Source organism: Magnolia sinica, chromosome 1 (genome assembly GCF_029962835.1).
Source record: "Magnolia sinica isolate HGM2019 chromosome 1, MsV1, whole genome shotgun sequence".
In the NCBI taxonomy this organism is placed as follows: Eukaryota; Viridiplantae; Streptophyta; class Magnoliopsida; order Magnoliales; family Magnoliaceae; genus Magnolia; species Magnolia sinica.
In genome coordinates, this window is record NC_080573.1 from 133,039,440 (window position 1) to 133,058,444 (window position 19,005).

General features: G+C 37.9%; 1 protein-coding gene across 2 annotated transcripts in view; it reads right to left on the minus strand.

The window, feature by feature from the left end:
- Positions 1 to 6,291: 6,291 nt before the first annotated feature.
- LOC131218360 (probable magnesium transporter NIPA9) overlaps positions 6,292 to 19,005 on the minus strand; it is a 29,188-nt gene continuing 16,474 nt past the window's right edge. The window contains exons 4-9 of one of the 2 annotated variants that reach the window (XM_058212980.1): positions 17,270 to 17,358; positions 16,538 to 16,594; positions 16,267 to 16,325; positions 8,477 to 8,597; positions 6,819 to 6,967; positions 6,292 to 6,524 (exon numbers count right to left, since the gene is read on the minus strand). In XM_058212980.1, coding sequence (XP_058068963.1) covers positions 6,305 to 6,524; positions 6,819 to 6,967; positions 8,477 to 8,597; positions 16,267 to 16,325; positions 16,538 to 16,594; positions 17,270 to 17,358 — 695 coding nt within the window. In that variant the 3' untranslated portion in view covers positions 6,292 to 6,304. Of the gene's footprint in view, positions 6,525 to 6,818; positions 6,968 to 8,269; positions 8,598 to 16,266; positions 16,326 to 16,537; positions 16,595 to 17,269; positions 17,359 to 19,005 lie in introns of those variants that run through there. The other variant, XM_058212978.1, reaches the window with a different exon arrangement.

Consider the following 19,005-nt stretch of genomic DNA (forward strand, 5'->3'; position numbering starts at 1 on the left):
TGCATTTCTATTTGCTATGGCCCACTAGAGTTTTGGATCAAGTTGAAAATTGGGCCTATAGAGTTTTAAGGGATTCCACATCACATGGACTATTCGGATTCTATACCCATGACAAGTGTGCAAAGGTACGCACGGGTGCAAAAAGGTGCACTGGTGAGCATTCCTCTCTCTCTATATATATAGAGAGAGAGAGAGTATTGCACTATTAGCATGCAAGGAAAATACAAAAAATCCATTTCTTTCATATTTTTATTCTCAAATTTGTTAAGGTTGGATGGCCAAAAAACCATTACGGAGACATTACGATGAGCCTAACGAATTTTCTAACGGTGGGTCGTTCAATTACCGCCATGTCGCATGGTATGATATGGTACGACTGACATTAGGATCTGCTTCATTTTTAGGCTACTACCCTAAAATTGATATGTAATACATATGTCAAGGTGTGCCTCATGGTAAGGGATGCACCATCTTGGGTGATGCCAGGGCTGCACCCAATCCACTCCCCTCATAATTGCCCTTGATTGTGATTCCATGCACTAAGATGGTCCAACACAAGGTGTTGTTTTATTGTACGGACCAGCAATCTATCCACGAAGAAACTGTCCTCATGTAATGGACTTACACAGAACCGTCGCTTTCATAGAGAGGTTGGTGGGGTTAACGTTGGGGAGATAGGAATCACATTATACACGACCCCAGGCATTCCACAGTTTACACGTCCCCGTTTCCAATAAGTGGGGGCCATGCTTCTGTAATCCAGGCCGTTGTTCAGTTGCCTCCCACGGTTAAAGAGCTATGCCATAAAATTTTAGTGAGATTAGTAGATCCTATCCGTTAAACTTGGACATTGCTGTGTTTCTCTTTTTAACCGTATGCTTGTAGAAAGTATTATGGAGAGGTTAAGATAGCCACATCGAGGAGGCATTTCGGATCTATCCACGGTGGGACACATCAGATCAGTGATCTAGATATCTGAATCATGGCCCATTTGTCAGAATCAAGTTCTCGAGTGCCGAACAAAACTTGGGTCGTGTAGGCTATGATTCGTCGCTGGGATAACTGAAAGGAGACAGCAAGAGCAAGAAACCAGAGACCGTGATGATTCATGTCCTTGAATTGTCTGTTGGCCAGTGTATTAAAGGGAAACGGATTGGCTACTCCCCTGCCACCAGTCCGGTGGCTGATGGTCGGTGCTCTGTGGGCGACACCATGATGTATGTGTTTCATCCATTCTGTTCATCCATTTTTATAGATTATTTTTGTGCTCGATCCAAAAAAATGAGAGTGATATAAATCTTAGGTGGACCACACCACATGAAAACAATAGTGATTGGATATTCACCGTTAAAACCCTCCTAAGGCATACTGTACTGTTTATTTGACATCCAATCTGTTGATTAGGTCATACAGGCTCAGATGAAGGAAAAAAACAAAAATCAGCTTAATCCAAAAGTTTTATGGTCCCAAAAGGTTTTTAATGGTTGACACTCATTCAAAACTGTTTCCTGTAATGTGGTCCACTTGAGAATTTTATATACCTAATTTTTGGTCTCGTACCATAAAATGATCTGGAAAAATAAATGTACGGCATGGATGAAACAAATACATCATGGTGGGGCCCACAGAGCACCGACCATCAGCCATTCGCTGGTGGCAGGGGGAGTAGCCAATCCGTTTCCGTATTAAAGAGGGTTTTGATGGGGCATGGTACCAGGGCCGCTTTCTACCCTCGGAGTGGGTCCTTAGGTTGATCTGAACCGTCCATGTCATCATTACTACCATAAAGCTTCTACAGTTACAATCATTGTTCATTCATGTCCTGTTTGGTGCCTGCTATTAGGTTATTAGGTGGTATGGAATTGCATTTGGTTGAGATGAATCCCATTACTATATCATACAGTGCCCACGGAGGATTTACGATGTATTTCAAAATCCATTACATCAGCGGGCTCCATGTTGATGCATGTGTTTTATCCATGCTATTCATCCATACGTGCCTTTTACACGTAACATTCAAGTTATATGTGTATTAGTGGCCAACGTTAGCTGTGAAATGTAGTCCATTGATTACAATTCTATAGTCCACTACTGGCTGTCTTCAATTAGTAGCATATTCCGTGAGTAACGAATTTGATCCCAAACATTAGATTTAACTATGTAGAGATGTAGTCATATGCAACAATGATGTTAATTCCGTGGTTCAAACAGGGGGAGCAGATTAGATGCAGCCTGGCCTAACGTAAAATGGTGCGGTCTTTATAGTGAGGCCCACCTTTATATATATAAACAAACACACACACACACTTTAATTTTGGGTCCTTGTCCTAAAACGAGATGGTAAAACAGGTGGATGGCATGAACCCAAAATTAAAGTAGATCTAATGGCAGGGGCCTTCGATCACTGCTATTTCCCATGGTATGTTCCACCTGATATTTGGATCTTCTACATTTTTTGTCAGATGGGCAGCATGGATGTAGATACATACGTCAACGTAGACTTCACGGTAAGGGTCACACTGTCTTAAGGCAAGGGCCACGCTTAATCCACTACCCTTCACAAAATATTTATTACAATTGTCCTAGGTGACATAGTACTATGACATGGTTGTGACAGGAATATTTACGAACCAAACTCAAAGATTTGAGTCATGAATCCACCTTTTGTCCCTTTGCCATAATTGTGCCCGGTGAGCTCTCATCTCGAAAAAAGAAATGTCATTTTAAAAAAGACATGATCCCACTTAAAATTAATATTCGGTCCACCCCTTGGCTAATTTAATCAGTCATTTTTATCAGGCAATGGTGAATTGATAGAAGGGTTTTTTCTAATTCTATGTTTGAAGTCATTTATGATTTACAACTACATTAATGTTGTGCATTAATTTTGAATTATTTTCTTCTATGTGATATATATGTAATAAGTTTTGCTTTCCAACTTAGGTTAACGACCTAAAATTAAAACCTCTACATGTAGATGAGATATATTTGCTTAAAGACAACCTAGTGAACCTCACTTAAGATGTGGATAGATTCAAAACATAGAGTCTTCTGTATAAAGGCCATTTGGCCATTTTCTTATTCCTGGATTTTTTTATTTTTCGCAGGAGGGGAGGATGTTGTTTTTTAACTCACTTTCTTCTTTATAGTTTTTTTTTTTTTTAAAGAAAATTTATTTTAATTTGGTATGAATGGTAAAGTTTGTTAAAGGGAAGATGGTGTGAAAAAAAATACTATAATAAATTAATTTTTATAATGGAATGATGTTATAGTGGATGAATTTTGTAATAGAAGAATATTGTAATGCATAAATTTTATAATAAAAGAATGTTGTAATGGATGAATGTTATAATGAATAATTATTGTAACGAATAATTTTTTATAAGGAAAGAATATTAAGACAGAAGCATGTTGTAATGGATGAATATTGTATGATGGATCATCAATATTTACTGTGGATCCGCCATATTCACTGTATGTTGTCGATATATTCATTATGAATCACCGATATTAAGCGTATATTGTCAATATTCACTATGGACCACTAATATTTAGAGTGGACCACTAATATTCATTGTGGATTGCTAATATTTCTATTGTAAATCGCAGATATTTACTGTGGGCCATCGATATGACGAAAACGGTCATAACTTCCTCATCATATATCTGATTTGGGTGATCTTATATTTATTAAAAATATAATTTGATGAACTTTTAAATAAATTTAGAATAATCTCATTTAAACTCCATTTTGATTGTCCCAAAGTAAGCCCAAAATTCATCAAGATCACCTTGTAGTTAGAGTTCACCCCACCGTGATACTTTGGGGCACGACTTCAATGTATCCCTGCACTATAGAGCCCACCTTCATGTATATGCCTTACATCCATGTTGTTCATCAGTTTTTAAAGCTCATTTTAAGGCCACACGATAGAAAACAGTTGTTGTTGACCATTAAAAACTGTGTGCTAAAAGGTGTTGGATCAAGCTGATATTTGTGAGGTCCATTCAACCAGGTCTTTGTGACCTTTTCAACAGGTTGTATGGTAAATAAATGTCCGCTGGCCTTCAAGAAATTTTTAATGGTGGATATTTGATCACCATTGTTTCTTGTGGTGTGGTCCACCTAAGATTTGGATCCACTTCATTTTTGGCATCATGCCCTAAAATGATCTGTGAAAACGGATGGATGGGCTGGATGTATGTAAATCACGGTTGGCCCGACTGTCAGCAATCCACCAACTGCACCCAATACTTTAACGGCCCAAAAATCATATAGTATATCGTTGGATGAACTCCCTTAGCTAATATGGACTGGAAACGGTAGGTACAGCTAGCCCATGAATCGCCAACCATCACATTGTGCGAATGCCTCTATTATGGCCGCAGAATCTCCATTATTGAATCATTCACGGTCCTTATTCTACAAAGAAAAAGAAAAAGAAAAAAAAAAAAAAGGAAAAAGAAAAGAAAAACAAAACAAAGCATCTTTTAAATTTGTTTGGGTCCATTGCCTTTCATTTTCCATGGGGTGGCCCACCTAACGATTGAATGGACCAGATTCTTGGGTCATCTCATCATCATAGTGGGTCTCATTTAAGAGCCGGGATCCTCTGTTATTTGGTCAACAGGGATTCCCTGTTACCCTAATCCTCATTGGTCCACGTCACCACTCACTTAAAATAAAAAAAAGCAAAATAAAGCTTCGGACGCCAAACCATTAGGGTAACAGGAAATCCCTATTGACCAGATAACGGAGGATCCGGACTCATTTAATATATGAGTTGGATGTCGTACACATAGCAAGGTGGTAGATGGCGTACACACAACAAGGTAGACCGGCAGATGCAATAGATGATTAATGTGAACATGAGGTGGATTAGGTGAAACTTATAAGAAACGAGTGTCAGGATACATGTGAGCATTCCTACAGCACACGTGACCTATACAACAAATCCAAACCATCCAAGAGTAGATCCACACCATCCAAGAGCAGATCCAGTGTCATATGATCAAAATCATAGTTCTTAACCACCTTTTTGAGCCTTATTACAAATTTGGACCATTAACTCGTTCATAAGATGTCCACCAATTGACCAGTCAGGTTCATAGTTGTTGTTTTTTTTTTCTCCTGGATTTTAGTCCACCAACAGTGGGCCCCATGATTTGAGTGGTTGGGATTTGAACTTATGCCACGTTCTCATATGGTTAGGGACTTGATCCTTCCTGTAATTATCATGACTCTAATATTTAAGGCAATCAATCCACTAAAGGGTGCGTTTGGATAACTATTCAATTGAATTGCAATTATTAGTCCGGTAGAAGAGTTCAGCTCACTCCCAAAGCACAGACTGGTCTGAAGGCATCTGCATCCAATTTCATCATCTACCAACTATCAACTCTCCGTGTTTGGAGATGGCACAAAATTGAGGCAGATCCAATAATCAAATGGACCACACAACAGGAAGCAGCTGTGATAATGATGCCCACTGCTGAAACCTTCCTAGGGCCCACCATGATGTTTATTTGACATCCAACCTGTTCATTAAGGCCACATAGACCTGTATTAAAGGAAAACACAAATGTCAGCTTGATCCAAAACTTCCCCAGCCCCTAAGAAATTTTTAATAGCTGGTGTTCAATCCCCACTGTGGTCCACTTAAGCCTTGGATCCGCCTCCTTTTGGGCTCATAACCTAAGATGATCTGGAAAAAATGGATGAACAGCAGGACAAAACCCATACGTCACTACCCGGACAATTTCTGTCGAGGCAGTGGCACGATGGAATCCACTTCTACTGCAAAAATGGTTGAACTCCCTTGATACAAGGATTCCGTAAAGCAATTATTACACTTGTCCTCTAGCACAGGAAACTAGGTGACTGTAGTCTAATGGATTTGATGATAACACTTACTATTCAAACAAGACCATGGAATCTCTTCTTCAAGTGTTCGAAAATAATCATGATTTTTTTTCCCATTTTTTTCCCGTTGGATTCTTTATATCCGAACAACCCTAAAGGTTTTGTTTACTAGAATCCAATTCGGTTTATTGGGGTCTCTTTCAAAATATCAATATCATGATTCTTACAAGGAAAATCTAAACAGGAAATGAATTTTATCGACAGGACGTGCTAGTATAATAATACACCACGATGATAAAGTCCCATTGAAGGAACGAACTTGAAAAAACTTCCTCCAAATCCTGCCAGTGCATTTTCCGAAAGAATGCCAGCCTCACACCAAATGCTAGTGCGTTTGGTCAACAAGAACCAAGATGACTTGAAATATGTTATCATCCTTGCTTAGGCCTTCTCTTTCACTGGAGATGTTATCAAATGATGCAATGCGGTCGCTTGGACAACTGTGCTTGGACCTGAATCCCGAGAGCGGATCGAACCGGTGCGCTTGATACTGAAATTCCTCTCATTGCCCTTGTGTAGAAAATGTCGCAGTGGCTGTGGAAGGACCGCCACCAGGCGCGATGAACTAACAAGTAGAATCACCCCAATGATGATAAGCAGCCTGCAGCCAGAGACATAGGACACTCGTCATGAAAATCAAATCCAAGGGGCATTTGGAGGCACAACGCTTCGACATCCAAAATGCAAAATAGGTGGCGCATGCAAATCAACCAGGGTGGTGATTAACTTTTACTGGTAACATTTGGAACTTATTTCAAGCCACATAAATCTGAATTTGAAGATTGTAGCAAGCTAATTTGAAACAAATCTCAAGGCATAAACCGGACTGAAGCATAAAATCAATACAATAGAGGGAATCAGAAGTTAAATAAATCGGTGGGCACAAGGGGTTTACCATCCAAGCAAGAGTGAAAGGCGATCAAGGGGAGCTGAAGGCAAGCGTTCACCTAGAGCAAGGATGCCAGCAACTACACCGGTCACTATTGACGCCACAGCTGCACATGTAGACACAACAATTGCCCTCCCATGCTTTAAGCCCCGCGTCTGTTCACGATAGATAGCTTATGTTAACACTGCATTGAAATTTGAAACTACACCATTGATAAGCTGAGAATCCCGCATACCAAAAGATGGAATATAAATGGTAGTGAACTTCCACATGAACAAGAAAAGAAGAAAGAAACAACAAATTGGAGTGAAAATTTTCATGTGAACTTGATAATGGACACCAGACCAACATCAGGTTTGCACACATGGAATCAAGGGAAAAGTAAATAATAAATAATAATTATCCAATAACTATTTCCACAAGCACTACTGAAACACAGATTCCATTTTTAGTAGTGTTGTTTGGATAGCAAGTGAATCTCATATTTATTAGACAAGGGTCTCCTTTTTTCGTGACTATGGAAAAGACTAACAACTGCTTTGTGTAATCCACTATTTTTGTTGCTATCCAAACAACACAAAAGGTCACATCAATGGGAAACCTTTTCCATGTCCTGGGATTTCCATGGTTTTCCTTGTATCTAGGTCTGTTTGGATGGCGAGTTACAACCGTAATGTATTGTAAAAGTGCTATGATTACAAATTATAATACCTGTCTCCTAGAAAACAGGTAATTTGACTGACAATTCCCATGTTTGGATAGGCTTAGTAAAATCGTAATGATGAAACTTTTACATTACTGAAATGTCAAATCAACAAAAGAAAAAAAAAATACATTGATGTGGGTTTGGATAGGAGATTTCTACCGCAATACAACATAAAATTGTAATAATTACAAATTCCTTATCTCCTATCACATTTGCATTTGACTGCATAATTACGTGCCAAATTACGTGTTTAAACAAACATTGTAAAATCATAATGATGGCAATTTTACATTATATTACAGTCATAAATCACAATCCAAACATAACATGTTAGTTCCAACTTCCAACTGCCATCTTAATCTAGCCATTATCAACATAGCAAGCACATGAAACTTTTGAAGCTGTTGTTCTTCAATACTCTTGAACAATAATTCTAAAAAACAAAATTGCTTAAATTTTTTATACTTCGTTTACTATAAATAAATGATTTTTAGATCTATTATTTACTTATGGGATCTTTTCATTTATACAATAAACTATTCAGACATAACATTTTGTTATTCAGAAATTTTTTGAACAATTAGTCATTCAAAATAGTTGTATGGACAAACCGATGGTTAAAAGTCAACTGCATCCATACCTTGCAACCATGTCAGACACCCACATATATAAGTAAAAGAATAATGCATTAATAAACCCATAACATCTGCATGCTCAAGTGAGCATCCACACTCTTTTCAAGCCGTGGAAGGATCTCAAAAGTATTATATTAAGTACTATATTTCTTTTTCCCTCTCGGCATAATGATTTTGACATTGATCAATGTAAAGTGCCACCATTCCTGTGGGTAGCCCAGCTGAAATTGCACATAAAGTACAAATGATGAGAACATTTTGATAAATACAAGCATTTCACAGGTTGGAAACAGAATAATATTAGTACGATGTGTTGGGCATGCCTGGTAAACAAATCCGGTGCCACTACAGCATATGCTGATCGAAAGGCATACAGGAACAACAATATTTGAATAGCCTTGCTCGGAGAACACAAATCCCATCTTCGATATTACAGATGCCATCCTGCAGGGTTACACATATACGTTATAGAATTTCTTACGAACTGATGTAAACCAATTTTACTATAAGTGAAAATCCATGACGATTTCTAAAGCAACAAAATAAATCTTTCTCACTAAAGCTAAAAGTTATATGTGCCCATCCGATCCAGTGGTGAATACTGAAACTCGGTAAAAGAGATACAGTAATGCATTGATAACAGTTTGACTGCATTCGAGACATAGGTCCATGCATTGTTAACAACACAACTGCATAATTCTTAACAACACAACTGGTTAACTTTATTTATTTATTTATTTATTTTTCTAACTGACAATTCTTTTGAAGAAGAAAAGAGAAACAAAATGTCATCATCTTCTTCATAACCATGTACCAACTATTTGAGGTCAAATTTATGAATCTTATTTATGACAAAATTATACGCTGGATGATGGGATAGTCCGATATTTATCTATTCCATTTTTTATTTGTGCTGTCACATTTATCTATTCCATTTCCTTCAAGGGGTTACGAGTCCCAAATCAAAGATACAATGCGTGATCAGGTTAACTTCTAAATGTTGTGCAGTTCCTTTGCAAGAGGGACATTGTATAGAAATGTTAACATAATTTTTGGATCAAAGAGATCAAACCCAACATACACAACCTATAAAAACTCAATGTTTCTTGCTGAGGGAGGGATAATGGCTCCATTGAGCTGTATTCCTGTAACCATGGTTTAGTGAGTTTGACATCATAAAAGGACCTAGTCTAGGATCGTCTATTGACGTGAACAGAAATATTTACTTTTGGTGGGTATGGGTCAATTTTATTGCTAAAAAAGGAAAATAATCAGCAGAAAGCCGGGCAAAAGTGCTGACGAGTGATCAGTTCCATATGCATCTCCAAATCCCAAAAATACAATACGAAGGTCAGGAGGGTATAATGATACTCCCAGAAAATAAATACTCTGGGAAAAAAAGAGCCCCATTTGATGCTGGGTCAGACAAGGCACTGAATTAACATGAATTGTAGTTAACTTTTCAGGGTATTCACTGGAATCTCTTTATCATTTAAAATTCTGTGATTCCTCTTCTTTGAAATTGAATAAAAGAAAAAGAAAAGGAAAAATGTGATTTAAAGATTCCTCTGCCTCTCCACTAGAGCTGGGCATCGGACCGAGTCGGATCGGATTGGGTCCAACTCGACCTGGTTTGAAAATTGTAGGGTCTGACCCGAACCCGATCTTATCTGGGACTGAGTCTGGGTCATCTAACCCGAACCGATCTGAACTCCTGCTAGCCTGAACCGATCCGAGTCCGACTCGGTCAGGAAAACTGAGTCAGATCGGATTGGGTAAGATTCGGTTTGTTCATTTCTTTCAACGGTGTGAAAATCATTATTCTCAGTCTCCTATGGTGCGATCTACTTGATTATTAAATATACTTAAAATTTAGTATCAACCCCTAAAATGATTTGAAAAAACTGATGGAGGTGTGGATAAACTAAAAAGTTCAAGATGGGCCCTACATAGTTTACTCAGAGAGATAAAAACGTACAGCTGTATAGCTTCTTGAAGAAGCTTTACACCCGCTACATAGCTTCTCGAAGAAGCTTTATAAAAGTAAAGGTTGTCTGTAGCTAGCCTGTAGCTAGCACCAGCTGTATAGCTGCTCTAGTACGTGTCGTGCGAAGACAGCACAGACGCTCCTCGAGCTCTAAGTTGTGAGAACGGTTCAAAGGAGATCAAAGTTACATGGGCCCCACAGTGATGTATTTATTATATCTACACCGTTCATCTATTTTTAGAGATCATTTTAGAGCATTATCCAAAAAATAAATCATATCCAAAGATCATCTAGACCACACCATAAATAGTGGCGGAGATAATGATTTTCACCATTAAAAATTTTGTAGGGCCCACCATAACGTTTATTTTACAACCAATCTGTTCATAAGGTCACAAGTACCTGATTGAAAAGGAAAAATAAATTTCACAAGGTCACACGTACCTGAATGAAGAGGAAAAACAAATTTGATATTGATCCAAAACTTCTGTGACCCTAAAAAGGGTTTCAATGGTAGACGTTCAATCTCCCACTAGTTTTTGCAGTGTTGTCCAGTTGATGGTTAGATCTATCTTATTTTTTGTCTCAAGCCTTAAAATGAGCTCGCCAAATGGATGGACGGTTTGGATATAAAACATACCTCGTGATCAGACCCACAAAACTTGCTAACGTTACATGAGCCGATCCGCTTCGTACACCATTCTTCGATCAAGCTGCGACTCTCTTTCTCTTTCCCTCTTTTTCTCTTCCGTACACAACTATAGATCATTTCTTAATATATCTCTCTCCAGCAGAGAAATCCAAGCTCCAAAACCTTCTTCTTCAACAGAAATAGAGAGACAAATATAGAGAGAGAATCACGGATATAGAGAGACAGAGAGAGATAGAGAGATAGAGTTGACGGGCTCAGGTGTATATTGGGTGGGATTTTTTGGCACCGAACGTAAAGCCTAGGCGGTAAAAGTAAAAATTAAATAATACACACACACACACACACACACTAATATATACGGTCCGGATCGGGTCGGTCCAAATCGGATCCAATCGGATCGGGTCACTTCGGAACAGGGCCTATCCGGATTCGACCCGAAAATAATTCGAATCTGAATTACGCTACCCGATCCTGACCATCGGTTCTGTTCGAATCGGGTCGGATTTACCGGTTCGGGTATGAAATGCCCAGCTCTACTCTCCACACATGAAAACATGTTCTTGTAAGGTTCTTGATCATGAGGATCTTGTTAGCCACAACCAACTGCATGAAAGCTTTGATACTTGGTAGTAGAGGACTTCCACACCTACAATGAAGGAGGTCCTCCTGCAAGGCTAAAATAATTTGGGAGGAAGGATCTGGAAGAAAACCTTACATTCTTTGACCATTTCCAAACCTCCTCATCATCAACGGTGTCAATGCACCATCATCATCTAAGCCTTATACCAACTAATTGGGGTCATGTAAACGAATACTCTTCTGCTATTCCACTCTCTCAAGGAACATATCCTCAATTAAACCACAGGTCATCAAATCTTACTAGTTCCACCCATGTCCTTATGGGCATTCCCCTTACCCTTTTAGAGCCTTCAACTTGAACCAACTCACTCCTAACCGATGAAGTTCTTGGTTTCCACTGCACATGGCAAAATAATCTAAGTCTACTTTCCCTCATCTTATTACCTACTGGTCCTACTTCGAAGTTCACTTGAATGCATTTATAGTTGTTTTGGGGTACTTCTTGGTGCTACTCCTTGATCATCAATCTCAACTATGGTCCTTTTGGGTACTTGTTTCCACTCATAATTCTATCATTCCTCGTCTACTCATTTTGCCACTCATCCATCTCGACATCCTCATTTTACTACACTCATCCTATGAATATGTTGTTCCTTAATTGCCCAACATTATGTCACATAAAGCATGATTGGTCTTATGCTTAAAAAGAATCCCTACCAATTCGATTGGTATGTGGCAATCACATGAAACTCTAAAGGCACATCTGCACTTCATCCAAATTCCACCCATTTCAATTCTATGAGCAAAATCCTTCTCAATCCTTCCACTACCATGAACCATCAACCCAAGATATCAAAAACGGTCATTTTGGCATACTTCTACATCATTGATCCTAACTAATTCCTTGTTTCAACTTCTATTGTTCCTAAAATTGCATTCCATATACTTTGTTTTAGTTTGACTAATTTTAAAATATTTAGATTCTAAGGCATTCCTTCATAGTTTTAACTTTTATATTTACCCCCTCCATCATCTCCTCAATCAAAACTATGTCATTTGCAAACAACATATACCATGGGGCCTCTTCTTATAAATGCCTAACCTTTGTAACAAATGCAAAAAGATACACGCTCAATGTTGTCCCTTGTTGTAAGCCTACATTAATTGGCGACTCACCCGTCTCTCCACTAATGGTCCTCACATGTGTTACCACTTCCTCATATGTATCCTTAATCATGTCAATATGTCCTCTTGAGACTCCTTTATTTCCCAATACCCATAAGAATAACTCTCTAGGGCTTTATTGTATGCTTTCACTAAGTCAATAAAGACCACATCGAGATCCTATATTTCTCCATTAGCTGTCTAAGTAGGAAAAGAACCTCAATGGTTGACCAATTGACCTTCCTAGCATAAATCCAAATTGATTTTTCTGATACATCATCTCATTCCTTATCTTTACTCAAACGCTCTCTCCCAAAGCTTCACAATATGATTCTTAGGTTTAATCTAGCAAAGTTAGTGCAGCTTTGTATGTCTCCTTTGTTCTTATAAATAGGTGTCATGGTACTTTTTTCTCAATTATTCTAGCATATTCTTTGATTTTACAACCTTATTGAACAACTTTGTCAACCAAGATAAACAAATCTCTTGTGCACTTCATATATCCTAGTACTTTTCCCGTCTTCATCTTTGTTAGAGCTTCTTTCACTTCATATATCCTAATCCTTCAAAAGTATTTATTGTTTCTGACCTAATTTGAGTTTATGATTCTTTCTATCCCAAAGCTTCTAGGGAGGTTGTCATTTAACATGTTTTGGAAAAAAATTCCTCCACCTTTCATTGCTCTCATCATCCTTAACCAAGACCTATTAGTTATCGCTCTAAATGCATTTAACGAGATATAGGTACATACCCTTCTTCTCTCTCATTTTAAAGATATCTTTGGAACCTCATCCCAAACTATTGTATAGATCATCAGAAGAATTCAGTTTAGACTCACTACCTTTGCATTCTTTTTGGCATTTTTATATTGTTCTAAAATTTCTTTACTTCTATTCCATTGCCAGGCTTTAAAAGTTGTGCGCAGTTGTGCGCCCCCCATCCCCAATGTTCCTTGTGGTATGGCCACTTGAGTTTTGGATTGTGTTGATTTTTGGGCTCACGTTCTAACATGAGCTAGTGCAAACGATGGATAGGATGGATGTCCCACACGCATTATGGTGGGCACAGAGAGCATTTTGTTTGCCAGAATTCCTCAACCAGTGTTTTAAGTATCGATGATATCAGCCGATATATCCCACGATATATCTTATATCCCACCTGTTCGATACAAAATGCACAAGTAGTGGGATATATCCCACATGTTCGATCTAGTGAACATTTTCGATTTTCGATCCTTTTTTTTTTTTTCTTCTGTAAATCATGTTAAATCAATGTCAAATTGTTACAAATCATAATTTTTCATGTTTCGCATGAAAAATCATAGATTGGGAGCTTTGTTTTCGAGATTTGAAGATGGGTTGAGTTGCAAAAAATTGAAAAAAGATAAATAAATCAAAATTTCCCAATTTCTCGCAACTCGGTTGCAATTTTTGTGTCCAAACATAAAATCAAAGATGTATATAACCTAATCTAGTGATTCTTCTTTTGCTTTTAAATGTATTGCTTGTGTTTCCACACATCTTCTTACATTTATAAATTATATGAATAGACTTTGAATATATTTGCAGCAATTCAAGTATACAACACATAGATTAGGACCTCATACAAAGAAAACCTATTATGTGCAATTGTTTTTTGTAATGTTTTGATTTATAAGTGTGTATTGATGCATTTTTTAACAATCAATGAGGTTTCATTGAAAAATTCAACCAATTTCCCAATGTTTCCAACAACAATGATACATTACGTGATACAACCGATATATCCCATGCGATAGTTGATACATATCTGTATCCCAAGGGAGGGATATGTAATGCTATACTGATATTTCGAACACTGCCTACAACAACATTGTCGCACATTTTCATTTGATTCATGGTCAGTATTCAAGTGAAAATCCACCTTTTTGAAAATTCAAATTGTTGGCTTTTGAGGTAAATGAATGACCAATGTGCTTTTAAATGCTTGGTAATTTGGGTTCTCCTCATCTCCCTCCCATATGTTGGTATTGGTAGAATAGTGTCCATTTCAATTCCCAGGCATCCAAATGCTCACAATCCAAACAACCTCTTGGGGGATTCCCTCCCAAATGTTGGTAGAGGTAGGATAGTATGTATTTCAATTTTTAGGTGTCTAAATGCCAACAATCCAAACGACCACTTGAGGGTAAACCCCCTCACCCCGCAAATGATCCGCCGTGTTTTCTGCTTATAATAGTCCACCGGAATGTGTCCAGTTCTCTTCTCCAAACCCCCACTACCATTTTCCATACAAAGCACAATTCTTTTCTCTCACTTTTCATAAACCAATCCTTCATCCCTTATAAACTTTTGCACATCTTCCCAATTTACTAGATGAAATTTGTTCCTACTACCTTTTCCTTCCCACAAAAAGTTCCTCTGTTAGTTTTCTATGATTCTGTCTTTGCAATTTGCCCCGACAACTTGATAGAGAGAGGAAATTACATTGAGAGATTGGAGAGAGCTGATTTGATAAAGCATACTCTTGCCCAAGGGAAAATAAAATCATCTGGCTAACCTTTTTTCAATCCTTTCATAATTGCACCCGAAAAGAAAGGTGCGGAAGCTTTACCTCCGAGTGGAAGCCCAAGATACTTTAATGGAAGCAGCTCTCAACTACACCGCATTCAATTGGCCAACACCTGAACATCTTCCTCATGGGCCACCATTCCCATCATGGTACTTCTCTTAACATTCAACTCTAAGAACCAATACAACTTCATAACACCTTAGTACTCCTTTGAGGTATTTACTCTATTGGAAAAATCCGATAAAATTGGAACCTATAATCCCATTTGCATAAATGCCCTACCAACGCTTCAGAAATAAACATTTGTTTTCACCAAGCTTCCTGCCACAGAATCACCAAACCTTTTGCCATGGAGAACTTTTCTTTCAGCCTATAGGAGAAATTATTCAATCACAATCAGCATACTCACAATGGAAATTATTCACAGAGGGAAAGAGTCCCAAAATTACATCTGAGGAAGCTGACATATCAATTGGACAGGTTAGAGGCTTCAGGCCAAGAAATATGCAATGTAATATCAAGAATCTTGTCAAAGGACCCAGCATTCCAAGAATATCCACCCTATATGGCCTGAAGACTTGTTTTCCAGGTGCGACAAAGGTATCTAACGGGTCCTGCATTTACAGTAAATCTGGTAGGCACAAAAGTCAGGAGCAGCTGAAAGCAACAAAAATGAAGCAAAGCAACTCAATTTCAGCAACAATCAAATAATTTTGTCCGAACAAGCCACCATATGTTAGCTGCAGTTCATCACATGAGGTGTCACCAAATCTAACTTGCGGCTAATTTTCTATCTGCCACCAGTCCACCAAAGTTGAGCTAATTTTCCAGCTGCCACCGGTCAAGTCGCACGTGCAATTTAACTGTTAAACTGAGGCAAAAACCGAAACCTTATAAAAACGCTTCCTCACCCATTTTCTCAATTTTCTTTGTAGGGGGGTGTTTATCACATGATTTCAAGATTGCCTTGAAGATCTTGCGGATAACACCAACCATTCCACATACCAAACAATTTCATCACTCATGACATCTGCATTCTGCACAAAATATCAAATATGCTACAAGGAAATAATAAGATAGATTATACATCACTAAACAAGGAGTACAAACTGCTATAAAAATAACTTTTCATGCTTTGAACATGAAATCAGCATAAGAATGAGGGGGAAATGCATAAATACCCAAACAAAATGCCTGATTCCAAACCATATATAATTTCTTCAATGACTTCAGAGTCTACCTGCATTTAATGCACAAAATGTCAAAAAGCATTACCGACGTATTAAAGAAAACTATGTAACAAAAAGCATTACCGACGTATTAAAGAAAACTATGTAACAAAAGGCAATGCCGACGTATTAAAGAAAACTATGTAACAAAAAGCATTGCTGACATATTAAAGAAAACTATGTAACTAAAAGAAGAAATCCAGAAAGAGAGAGAGAATCTTACCAATTCCTGTTCTCGCCTTTGGCGTTTGCATATGCGAAGCCATGCATTAAGGAGGACCTGATCCCCAAGTGTGAAATCAGTGATGCGATTATTGTATTTTTACAACTAAAAAATCCATTATACCTACAAATCCAACACTAAACAAAGAGGAGATCAGGTTTTCAGTATGCTCTCTCACTAGCAACCATGGTTGGGACTTTGAAGGGAAGATCCATCATGAGTATGCCAAAGCTGAGACAACGTAGAGAAACAAGGATGGTTGGGTGGAGGGATGAGGAATGAAGGAAATCCCTATTCTGGTTGGGTTGGGAAAAACTTTTGAAGAACTTAAATTTAATCTTACAGATCTGGAATGCAGTCTTTCATGGACTCATGAATGTTGTCAGAGGGTAAAAGAAGCTCCTTGTAGAATTACTGCTTATACGAGCTAGGATGACTTATCCATAGAAACTCTTGTTTCTTATCATTACATAGTTGTCATTGTTCAAACTCAACAATGTGCATCACTAAAACCATTACCATCCCTGATCCCTCGCAAGCAAATCCAAACTTCAACAAATTGGCATCAGAAAATTCCACCCCTTTCAGAAATGGTTTGCTGGCAAATCCATTAATACAGCATGACACATCTCTTGCAAAGACTAGAATACTTCTAAAACAATTTCCTCATTTTACCAAAACAAATGAATGAAATGTACTAATGTCAGATGGTGCATAAGATATGATACCTACAAACAAGATGGTAACAATGAAAACCAGCCAAGGTATATTGAAAAGTGATATTGCAGACGCTTGTTGCTCCTCCCCTCCAATGCCAACTCCTGCCAAAATGCCATAACATGCACTGGTTATAATCTCAATGCATGTGATATTACATTTGCTACAAGAATACAAAACATTGTGGGGCACTTTCGGTCCTCGAGTTTCTTCCTTTTTTTTTTTTTCTTTTTTTTTTTTTGAGAATGAAAACTTCATTAAAGAGAAACATGCATTACATCAAGGGGTCACAAATCCTAGTGCAAGATCAGTTTGAAAGAGAGAAAATAATAAGTGGGGATTGAACTTCCATAATCACTAAGGCATCTTTCCAACTCTTCTTCTTCTTCTTCTTCTTTTTTTTTTTCATAGCTTTGAATCAAATTTACGGTTTTTGCCTTGGAATTGGCTAGAATGAGTGGTTTTTTTGGTCAGTACTTTCTTTTATTTTCTGTAGCATGTCCTTAATTGAAAAGCATATGAAAATGATACTGTTTTGTGATATTGCTGAATTCTCATCCAGCCAAGCCCGTAAATCAGTAGGCTGACCCACTTGTCAGGTACGCCACACCTATACAATGAGAAATGGATGTCCACATTGAACGCACAAGCATTGCCCACCGATGAGAGGGCTTGCCCTATTTTGCCGGAACACATTAAAGGTATGGTACAGTTCATGAATGGCTCAGATCACTTCGACATGTACGATGCTAATAGGTGTTCTATGAAGAGGATTCTCAATCCTCCCTGCACAGATATCATTCTTGTCACTCGTTCCTTGATGTCCGTCATATTTGTAAGAATTATTCCAAATTTACGAGTAAATATGATTTGCAAAAGCACTAGAGGCCAAAAGGATCTCTAGATATAATCATATCTAGGACATCATCCCTTCTAAAGACCATAATGCTGATTTTCTACCTAGTTGTATGGGCTTCTACTTCAATGAGCACAATACAAACATTGTTCTCATAAGAAGGGGCCTGCAACTTGATTCTACTATGTAAGAATTAGGGAAAAAAAAAGAAATAGTTAAGTATAACGCCCTGAAAATCGATTCCCATGTACATTGCATGGGATCCGAGGTGTTAGATAATGTACTCAAGGTATAACCCCTTGTACATGTCATACATCCCATGAATTCACATTCGTAAAGGTACCCAGTTACGAGAATAAAACCAACCACACTATAATTCTTATTCCATTCAACCATAAAAGTTCAACAAATCATTTAATGCTTGCTCAGGTGGGAGCCTATTACAATAATCCACGGTGTTCGTAGTGTTAGACATGTTGACGAATCTCCGTAATAATGGGATGTAGAGCGAGCTAGACTTTTATGAATTATTTTCCATAATATGGTGGTCACTATCTATGATGAGCCGCACACATTATGCTAGGCATGTATTTATGTAAATTGGTTGCACATACCGTTACCACTCGTAATGGTGGAATACGAGATGTATGGTTGAATAGAATAAGAATTATAGTGTGGTTGGTTTTATTCTCGTGACTGGTACCTTCATGAATGTGAATGCATGAGATATGTGACAAGTACAAGGGGTTATACCTTGAGTATATTATCTAACACCACGGAATTCACACACGATAGTCGATTTTTGGGGCGTTACGGTAAGTGAACTTCTTTCACTAGGAGAGAGTGACCGAGCAAAGACTAAGGTCTGAGACAAATGTATTAGAAAATCAATTTG